The sequence below is a fragment of the Cicer arietinum genome, chromosome 4 (assembly GCF_000331145.2).
Source record: "Cicer arietinum cultivar CDC Frontier isolate Library 1 chromosome 4, Cicar.CDCFrontier_v2.0, whole genome shotgun sequence".
Classification (NCBI taxonomy): Eukaryota; Viridiplantae; Streptophyta; class Magnoliopsida; order Fabales; family Fabaceae; genus Cicer; species Cicer arietinum.
The window spans coordinates 10,847,880-10,859,692 of NC_021163.2; the positions used below are offsets into that span (position 1 = coordinate 10,847,880).

The following is an 11,813-nucleotide window of genomic DNA, read 5'->3' on the forward strand; positions in this document are numbered from 1 at the left end:
CTATAAAGAATAACTACCAGAACATGAAAAACTTTGCAAGATGGAAGCAATAACAAGAGATTCATCATCAACATCGACATTCGTCTTCAAATTACTAATAGTATCCAATTCGGAGACGGGTGGTGGAGGTGGAGGAGGCAAAAATAGAGGAGGTTGAAAATAATTAGATAAAAAAGGATAATGAAAATTAGTTCTAGCATTATGAATGCCACAAATATTAATAGATGAAATATCATAAGCTATTGCAGCTTCTTCTGCAGTGTTAAATGTTCCTAACCAATGTCTCTCTTTGGTAAATGGATTTCTAATCTCAGCTGCATATTTTCCCCATGGTCTTTTTCTGACACCAAGATACATTGTAGATCTTCTTGAGGTTCTTCTAATTGGATTTTTGTAAATCAATGGGGGAATATTTTCCATTGGATTAATTAGTATTGGAGAATTTCAGATGAAGGACTTGCTATATATATATATATAATTGATTGAATGATTTAGAAAGTATAATCTAATACTAATTGGTAAAAAAGTATAGTCCAAGTTCTATTAAGCATGTGGAACTAGAGGACATAATGTTTATATGATTTAATATTTGGTGGAGTGGGGCAGGTAGAAGCATACTTGGAGTATAGTAATCATGGATTGTATAATATATAATTAAATGCTTATATATGTTTCTCTAGTGGCTAATTGTGCTGATTCATTTCCTGGTTTTCCTCACAACTCACATGATTAGTGTGAGCATAATGCTTAAATCAGTGCAACTATGTATTGCCACATTTTGGCAAATTACATTCTCTCTGTTACTTTGTTGATAGATAGAAGAAGGGTGAATTTAAACAAACTTTTTATTGGTTTCGATCTATTTATTTAAATCTATCTGAGTAACAAAATCTACTATTTAGTCTTTTTTATAAGCATACTCTTTAGTGTACTTCACTTGTTAAAACAAATACATGTGAAATATTTAACGTGATATTTTTTTTGAATAAGAAATACTTAAAAGCATATTTGAAAAAAGTAATTAATGTATCAAATAGTTTAAGATGAAGTTTTTTAAACAAAAGAAAGTTATATTTGAAGAAAAGAAATTCTTCCAAACATAGCTTATATAATTAGGGACTTAATTCAATTAAATATTGTCCCCCCAAGATACAATGAACTATCATATTAGACACCCTATCAAAAAAGGAGGAAGTAAGGACAAAGACACAAACCAAACCAAATTTCAAAATGGTTACAATGTTAGGTCCAGCCAGAGAATACGTGGATTCTCATTTTGTCCATAGAAAGCATGTTAGACAATGAAAAAAAAAAACAAAATTCACCATAAAAATATATTCCATTTTGTGAATGTAAACGTTTTAGTAAAATCAGGGTCCGTTTCGTTTTAATAAGTAAGTAAAATATTTTTGAACATTTTTTGAAATAAAATACTTTTGAACATTTTTTGAAATATGAAACAATTAGAAAAATATTTTTATTATTTTTGAACATTACATTGTTATTAACTATTATTTTTTTATAATAATAATTCACTTCAAAAGTCTATTATTAAATTAAAATAAAAAATATTTTTTAAATAGCTGAAATATATATATAATAAGTAATAACATACTTAAAAAACAAATATACTATTTATAATATTAAATAACATATTTTAATTTTAATTTATAATATTCCACTCTTATAATTTTAATTTGTTGCCAATAATAATAATACTATTATAAAGAGAGGGAAAAAAGACACAAACAAGAGCATAGAGAAGGATGAGATACTAGAACAAGAGAGAATGTTTATTAATTGAGTAAAAAAATAATATTTGCATTTTGATGTTTTGCATAATTTTATTCGAGTCAAAAAAGTTGTTTCATGATTTATAAAGAGATCAATATTTGATATTGAATAGCTTGAGATGATAATGTGGGTTTTTGCCATAAATAGTATTGCTTCTTCTCAAAATATATAATTCACTTTTTAAATTTGACAGATAGTTGGATCATTTTTTTAGTATACTTAAAATAGAAATTGTGTATTAAACGTTGTATTTTTTTTTTTCACGAAAATTGTACATTCTATATTTTAAGATATAATCATCATTTGTGAAATTTTTAACATATTATTCCCTTAAGGTATATATTAGTATACCCTTCTTAAATTTTTAAAGAGATAAATACATATATAAATTTGGTGTATTTTGGATTACAGGAATATTACCGTAAATTGAATAAATTACAAGTTTAATTGTTGAAAATATATGATGCTGTTATTTTATACTATTATTAACAAAAAAAAAACTTGAATTATCACAATATTCTATAAGAGTTATAATCTTAATATCATAATTTTTTTTTAAAATATCATTTATTTTCAAAATAATATATGTTTGTTAAAAAATTATAATTTAAATTAACTGACATTTTAATTATTTAATTACTAATTTGTAGATTTTACTTAATTACTTACCATAATGATAAGTTGACAACTAGCGATTTTTTCGAAAAGACTAAAATGATTTACTTGCAATAAATTAAGCCGTTCAACCGACATAACATAGCATCGCTACTCGCTATAAAAAACGAAAGACCTTTGCACCTCGACAATGTTTCGATCAAGATGTTTTCTCCAAATTTTCCACGCGTCGCATAAATGCAATTTCAACGTATACGTGTACATTACTAAAATATTTTTAAAATAAACATGGTCAATGCCAACATCTGTATTCTGAAGAGATTATAGATATATATATATATATTGTTATTTCATTTTTAATAAAAAAATGTTAATTGAGTAGTTAATTTATTTATTTTATATATTAATAATCCTAAAATGATATTTAAATGTAATAAATTTAATTTTGCATATTTAAAGAAAAATTATTATACTAGTAAGTGGTGCGTTTGAAAAAATAATAAATATATTAATAAATTGAAAGAGCGCAATTGTCAGAAAAATAAATTTGAAAAGATGTTTATATGTAAGGATAATTTTTTTTCTTCTAAAAGATTACTTATAATTAAAGGATTGAATGCAATATTTAACTCTCATATTTAAACTCTTTTTTATTTATTTTATTTTAATTTAATTTGTGCGTAATTCTTAAAAAAATGATTAATTTTGTCAATTTTAATAATAAAAGTAGTTTTATTTATTCAAATACTCTCATTAATTGAGATTAGTTAATGAATTTGATAAGTTGAAATACAATAAATAAAAATATATTTATAAAAAAGTAATTAATATTGTATCAAAATTATAAAATAACAAATAATTTAAGATAATTAATAAATAAAATAAAATAAAATATATAAACAACAATGAGTCAACAAAAATTAATTTATTTTATTTATATTGTGGGCTAAATATAGGAATCTTCGTTGACAAAGTTGTTTATATTTAAAGTCAACAGAGTATTCTAAAGCATATCATCACTTCCAATATAATATTTTTCACTTCTTATCGATGGTAACGATGGATGCACTAATACTTCATAAAAATATTTCTCTTTCTTTCATTTATACACTTTTAATAATCAATGTGAAATGGTCAATTTATTTTTATTATTATTATTTTATTTTAAGTAATGTTGGAGTGGGAAAATTTATATTAATCAAAGTGCACAACAATTATCATTTTACAACTATCTTTTATGGGGATTTGAATTCAGTACCTTAGAGTTGCAAGACTAAATTCTTATGACTGAGGTAGCACCTTGAACACAATGTGAAATGGACAATTGAGTCCCTATTGTGTGATAGATAAAGTAATTAATATAAACAAAAGTTTACTTATCTATGCATATTTAATGATTTAATTCCAAATATATACATCTGTCCCATAATAATTGATTCATTTGTAAAACAAATTGTCCTAAATAATTGACCACTTCAATATTCAAAATACTTTTTATTCATTGTTTTCTTTAATTAATATTATTTACATCATTTCTGATGCAATATCTTATATTATACATTTTATATTGTTCTCCGACGTGAACTCATATGATTGATGATGTGTGGGAATAAGTATGAGGAGGCGATTGAGTGTCAGACGATGTTGGTATATATTATAGATTTTGGTATGTTCTGTTGAACTTTCCTTCCATGCATATTTTGATAATAAATTATTAAGAGGATTCCAAAATTTTCAAATGTATTTTGGACATTTCCTCCTTGCATTTATGGGTTCAAATTCTCTAAACCACTTGTCTCAGTTGATGGAAGTTGGCTGTATAACAAGTACAAGGAGACTCTGATGCTAGCCATTGCACAAGATGAGAACAAAAATATAATTCAAATTGTTTATACACTTATGGAAGGTGAGACAAAGGGTGTATGAAACTTCCTTTTGAACAATTTGAAAAGGTACGTCACACCTCAAGACAACGTTTGCTTGATTTCAGATAAGCACAAATCCATTAAGAGTTCTTTAATAATCTAAATAATGATTGACATGATCCTCCGTCAACACATGTGTACTGCATCTGACACACTGCACAAAATTTTATGAGAAAGTTCAATGACATAGAACTTAAAAAAAAAAAAGTTGTATGTATGAGTAATGATCTAATTATTTTTAGTAATATTTTCCATTTTTTCAAATATTACCAAAATGAAATCAGGATGAAAAATTCAGAGGCTTTAAGATGGATCGATATTTTATCCCCCAAAACAATAGGACTATGATGTATTCTTAAGATCGACAATAGGGAAACATGATAGCAAATATTTCCAAGTCTCTAAACGTAGTGCTCAAAGGTGCAAACAATCTCCTCAATCACTATTTTGGTCCAATCAACTTAATATAGATTGAGGGTTTTATTTGCAGAAAAAAATACATCAATATCATGCATCACTAGCTTATGGTCGAGTATACTTATACAATTGCATGAACAAGATTAAGTATGAAGTTGGTAAGTTTAACACTCACCAAGTCATACGATGGTCGAGTATACTTATACAATTGCATGAACAAGATTAAGTATGAAGTTGGTAAGTTTAACACTCACCAAGTCATACGATGGTCGAGTATACTTATACAATTGCATGAACAAGATTAAGTATGAAGTTGGTAAGTTTAACACTCACCAAGTCATACGATGGTCGAGTATACTTATACAATTGCATGAACAAGATTAAGTATGAAGTTGGTAAGTTTAACACTCACCAAGTCATACGATGGTCGAGTATACTTATACAATTGCATGAACAAGATTAAGTATGAAGTTGGTAAGTTTAACACTCACCAAGTCATACGATGGTCGAGTATACTTATACAATTGCATGAACAAGATTAAGTATGAAGTTGGTAAGTTTAACACTCACCAAGTCATACGATTCGACCGAAATTATTAAACTTTCATGGTGTATGAAATAGTAAACTCAAGAGAGGTGCAACTATTTGATCATTTCGATGTCAACCTTCAAAGAAAATGGTGCGATCATGGAAATTTTCATGTTATTCACGTTTTTTTATTCACATGTCATAGATGCATGTTCTTACGCTCGTCAAAACTATTTAGTGCATATGTCTGATGTGTACAAGATTGTTATTGTATTCAAAATCTACAAAAAAAATTTCCACCTATACCAAATAAAAGATATTGGTCCTCTTATAAAGGTGAAACAATATATCACAATCAAAAAATGCGGATAATTAAAAATATCATTCAAATAGTACTCGTATTAGAATTGAAATGAACGTTAGAGAAAAAATTTTAATAAAATGCAGATTAAGTTGGTTAATTAGTCATACTGAAAAATATTGTTCAAATTTTACAAACAACTAGTCAATTTATGTAATCTTTTGTTGTTTTTTGTGTGAGTTTTAATGAATTATATTGTTATATTATTTTTTTAACGGTTCATAAAAAAAGAAAAAAATAATAATTGGGTAAAATGAAGTTCATTTTTCAAAAAGGCGGACTCTATAATTTAAAAAGAAAAAGATAAAACTAAAACATCATGAAGACATCATTGCAAAAGAAGTTGTTATTTAAGAAGTCTCTATTGCAATTGACAATTTTTCTTTTTCTTCAAAAATAGGATAATCTGATATATATTTTTCAAAAGAAAATATATTATAATATTTTTATTAAAAAAAGGCTAGTTTTAATAAAAACCCTAATAACTAAGGATAAACCAATAACTGTATCACTGTTTACGTAAATGCTATCAAGTTCCCTTAAAAAGAGTAATTAAAAATATATTGAAATCTATGTTTTTTAGTTTTTTTAAATATATTTTTAAAATTGCTTTTAAGTAAAAAAAAACTTTTATAACAATGTAGAATTTCTTTATATTCTTTTGACTTCAAAGTTAGTGATGACTAAATATAAATAAACTCAAGACATCAAATATAGTGTTTTTTCTTTCTTTTATCGCAAAATAGTATTTAGATAATAAGTTAGTTTAGTAATTTTACTGATTTATTAGCAGAATAATATATACATATACAAATATCATTACCTATATACATATTATGCAACGGATATTGAATTATATGTTTATTTTACCAAAGAGCACCGTTTAACATATCTAGTATGTGTCCGTCAATTATTTTATCAGCAGATACATGCATGTAGTACTCGTACATATTTTTGTGTGTGTTATCCTGAGGCCTTACTTGTACTTCAAAAGTGGAGTCCACAATTTAGCTTAGGCTATTACATACATTTGATGCGCACTCATTATTTTTCCCTCTACATCAAATTATAAATACATTATAGTCTTAATGATCTATCCAATCCACGATTAATATTTACTATTAATTTTTTTATTTTTTTATTATATATTTTAAATTAATTAAGTTAAAACTCAATTATCTTGTATTGATTTTTTTTACAGCAATTATCTTGTATTGATAGTTAATATATTCGATCTTATTTCTTTATTTTTTTAGTGATTTGTCATTTTCCATACAAGTGTAATATAATACCTCCACAAAATACGTATATACGGTATTATTTATTTAATTTATCTCAAATCTTTGCTCTGTATAACTACCCGGTCTCATATCGTAAGACATGTTATAACAAATTAAGTTTAAGGAAGTACTTTTAATTACATATATATATATACGTGAATAAAAGTTTATGATGTTAAATGAATAATTGTTCTTTATATTATACTTATTGAACTATCTACTATTAAGTAATAGTTTCATTGTGAAGCATGTATTTTGAAGAAAGTAATTGTATGATCTATAATTTATAATTTATATATTTACAAATCCTTCTAACTCATCAAAATTTCAAGTGTCAATCTCTTAACGAATATAACTCCACATCGAATATTGTTTTGCTCATTTCGTCCATATTAAGAAATAAATGTTTATTTGACACATTTAAGTTAAGTTGTACCAAAATATTTTTTTCGTCAATATATCGATTTGCTCATTTGATACATATAAGAAATCGCTATAAGTAAAAGATTATTATTATTTTTTTAAATTATTCTTACTACAATTGATGTACTTTCTAATATCATAATTGCATAGTAGAGCATAATTTTTTTGAAGAAAGTAAAATAGAACATAATGCTTTGGTAAAACTATACATAATATTAATTATACGGTACGATTGCACATAATGCTTTGGTCAAAATATCTAATAAAAAGTTGATGTATATAATTAAAAATTAATTTAAGATATATTAATTTTTTAAATTTAAATATATTTTTGCCTATATTTTATTTTCAAATGAAATATATAAATTTTTTAATTTAATTTCCACTTTTTATACAATTAAATAAGATGAATGGTAATCCATACCATAAAAGGATAAGATGAATGGTGATTAATTTAAATAAGGAAGTTGAACTTATATTGTAAGATGGAAGAAGTATATAACTCCAAATTGCCTATTTATATTTTATGATGAGAAATAGAAAGAAAAACTATGAAAATATTCTCATACTTTTTTTTTGTAAACTAAAGATACAATTGCTATATATATATATAAGGTTATATATTACAAAGGATATTTATGTCACATGCATACAAGGTGGAGGCAAAAAAATGCCTAATTATTTAATTAGTAGTAACATATTGTTACACCACCACACATAATAAAAACTAAAAATAAATACTCTACCATTATCTGGAACAACTTTGGACAAAATAAATCTTTTGCCACCTATTTTATGATGCCGTCGACTATATACAATACAATTAGATTAAGAATTTTTTTTTTATCTCTTAATTTAATTGTTTGCAGGTATAAGTTCATCATAAAATTGATTGCAAACAATCCATGCCAAAATTTAAAAATTATTTTATTTCATTAAAACATATATATATATAAATTCTTAGACTTTAACCAAGTCTATAGGAATAGCCACAACTTGGAGAGGGTTCTTCATTTCACATGATAACTTGAGCACCTCAGTGAGGTCAACAGGGTTAGTCCTATTTTGAAACCATTGAAACTTGTGGACCAACCTAGCCACCCAAAGACTCACAGTCACAAGGCCTAGGTTCTTGCCGGGGCAAACCCTACGACCAGCGCCAAAAGGTGCAAGCCTTAGATCCACACCCCTCACATCCAATTCAACACCCCCTTCACTCTTCAAAAACCTCTCTGGCTTGAACACCAATGGGTCAGCCCACACATTTGGATCGTGGGTTATGGCCCACATGTTGACCATTGTAGTTGTGTTGGCTGGGACCACCATCCCGTTGCTGAGTTGGACATCTGATGTGGATAAACGGGCCCATGAAAGGAGAGGCCCAATTGGATGAAGTCGCAATGTTTCTTTTACAATTGCTTCGAGGTATGGCATTTTGGTGACATCAGCATCTGTAACATTGTGTTTGTTTCCCACAACTTTGTCAAGCTCTTCACGAAGCCTTGTTTGGATGTTTTGGTTCAAAACAAGCTCTGCCATTATCCACTCAGTAAGAAGTGCTGTTGTATCCGTGCCACGAAATATCATCTCCTATGAAGTGTAAACACAACTACTCAACTTACTATTGATATGGATTAGGTTAGCTTTTAAAAATTAGTCAACATAAAATGTTTACTTTGAAAAAATATAATTTTTTATATTTATTTGTTTTAAATTAAATTTTAATTTTTTTAAATTTGATGGAGTACACATGACTCGTTTTAATTGATGTTATCCACAATTTTTATAATGTGAATTCTTAGACATTCATCTGAAGTTTTGTTGAGTATCTTACATTGAGAGAGGTTCATATTAAGATAAAACAACTTCATGTACATTTATGTTTAAATATACATTTTTTGTTTGACGAAATTTAAATATGCAAGTTGACAAACATACACATCTTGATACATGCAAACAAAGAGTGCGTTTCACAAAACACTAAAACCCATAACTATCATAGGATTGGAGAGTCACATGCAAGATTTTCGTATTGTTTACATTTTGGTCATCCATTTAATGAAAATATATTTGAGTTATTAAAAAAAAGTATTTCTTTCTTTGAAATTCATGACATTCTTTTTTCTTTATTTTTATAGAAGTCATTCTTTCTCATTTTTAGTGTAAATAATAAATATTTCCTCTGTCCGACAATACGAGTATAGTTTTTGTTCATTTTACATGTATTAAAAAAATGATTTTAAATAAAAAATAGTATAGTAATTTCATCAAATTGTCTATAATAAGAATTAGTGAGATTTTTATTATTATAAATATAAAGTAAAATATAATATTAATTAAGATGTACGATTGAAAAAAAATTAATATTATATTAAAAATAACATTTATTTTAAAACATTTTTTTTGTTAAAGTAATATATACTGTCCAATGAAGAGATTGCTAGTATATTAAATTTTGTCACAAATATTAAGATTTGGGATCTCTAATATTATCTTAGTTCAATTATGGGATCGATTGACCTCTAACATCAAATTTTACTTGTGTTGCTAATAGTATGCAATATTAAGTTTTTCAATAGAAAGAATTAAAAATAAAAATTAACCTGCTATATCCAAGGAAGGTACCAACCCCGCACAAGATCCAATTTTTATTTTTATTTTTAAGGATACTTCAGGGTCTAAAAAATATTACGAGAGAAAGATTCATCCTGCACTATATATAGACTTAGGAAGAAAAAAAATGGTCTATATTTTTGACAAAAAATCTAGAATCATATTTTTGATGTTATTTACAAATTTTTTATGTTATTGATATTATTTCATGCTTTTGATATTATATATTTACAATTTAATTTTTTCTTTAGTTTTTAATATTTTTTTTATTAAAGATTTAATTTTTTAGATTAGAATATAACCTCTAAAATGTTTAAGAGGACCTAGCTATATCAAATAAACTTCAATGTCCCCCTTAAAATCATTTTTAAAGTTTCATATTATAATGCAATAAAAAATTTGGTGTTTATAATTGTTGCCTTTGTTATAATTATTCCTTAATTTCTTCTCTTATGGTTTACCCATATTATCCAGGTAGTTTATTAAGTGACAACTCTCTCTTACTCTAAAGTTTTATCGTGTACAAGTATCAACAACCAAATTAAATCACCTCGGTTTTTTTTTATTTATATTTAATTGTTTTTAATCTATTTAAATTTTATATTATGCCTTTTAAGTATCCACTTTTTCTCATGTGGTAGCAAATAATTAATTCTCCATGTATAAAGTTAGATAAATAATCCTAGCAAGTAGCAACACATTATTTAATATTTTTTTTATTAATTAAAATATAGATAAGTTCCACTAAATTATATGCGACTAATGAAAGAAAATTTGTTAAAAAGTATGGGTTAAAGTAGAAGGATAAAAGCACACAAACCCATAGAATGGCAATGATGTCATCATCTTGGAGCTTCTCATCTCCTTCAAGAGAGAGCAAAACATCAACAAAGTCAGAATCATCATAAATCTTCTTAGAAGGAATCATTCGACGTTCATCCAAAATCTTCTTCACAAATTTCTTAACACGAGGAGCAAGAGCCAAACACCTTTCACGAATACAATAAGGATCATAAAACAAGCTAATCCAAGACACATAATCACACCAATTAAAAGCTCCTAAAAGCTCAAACCCTTCCCTTACCATCTCATGCAACTCTTTAACGTGACACTGTTCTCGATTATATAACCTTCTTCCGAAAACCGTTCCCATAATGTTGTTAAGAGCTGCATCTTGAAGGTGTTTCCTTAAACAAACAAATCCATGTTTGGATTGTTCATAAGCTATAGAGCTTAGCATAATAGCGCAATCTAGCCTACGACCTGTTTCGTGGGCTACAATGCGCCTCGAAGAAAAGAGATGACTCGATGAAATTCTACGTAGTAAACGCCAATAAGTGCCATTTGGTGCGAAACCAATGGCACGACTAAACATAAGACTTTTAGCGGATTGTTTAATTGGACGATTTGAAAAATGGGGTGAGTTCAATATTTCACGTGCTATGTTAGGGTTTGAGGTGATAACTGCAGGGATTGAGCCTAAACTAAAGGCCATGAGTTGTTTTGTGGTTGATAGTGTGGAAGCTAATGAAGCAAGTGTACGGTGAGGTAGGTTATTATTTAAGGTGAATAAGATTCCAAATATTGGAAGACCTTTTGGTCCTTCTATAGGGATTTGACCCATTTGGTTTTTTCCATCTTTCCAAGCTATGCCTCCTTTTGGGATAGTACATGTTAGAAATGCAATGGAGATGAGTGCAATTAGGATTGTCAAGAGGAGATTGTTAAGTATGTAGTTTTGTGATGTTATGGTTGGAAGTATAAACATCCACCATGTTTCTAATGATGATGAAGGGAAGGCCATTAGATATTGGACAGGGGAATGAAAACAGAGGATGTAGAAGAGATCTAGAGAA

At 27.0% G+C, this 11,813-nt stretch overlaps 2 protein-coding genes across 2 annotated transcripts; both read right to left on the reverse strand.

Moving 5' to 3' along the window:
- Positions 1–357, reverse strand: LOC101492641 (ethylene-responsive transcription factor FZP-like). Its single transcript, XM_004496760.3, has one exon. It carries the CDS (start codon positions 355–357, stop codon positions 1–3), a length of 357 nt encoding a protein of 118 aa, XP_004496817.1.
- Positions 358–7,986: 7,629 nt separating this feature from the next.
- LOC101492973 (cytochrome P450 78A7) lies at positions 7,987–11,813 on the reverse strand. Its single transcript, XM_004496761.4, has 2 exons — positions 10,778–11,813; positions 7,987–8,934 (listed from the first exon to the last, which is right to left on the reverse strand). The coding sequence occupies exons 1-2, from the start codon at positions 11,759–11,761 to the stop codon at positions 8,305–8,307; spliced, it is 1,614 nt and encodes a 537-aa protein (XP_004496818.3). The 5' UTR covers positions 11,762–11,813; the 3' UTR covers positions 7,987–8,304.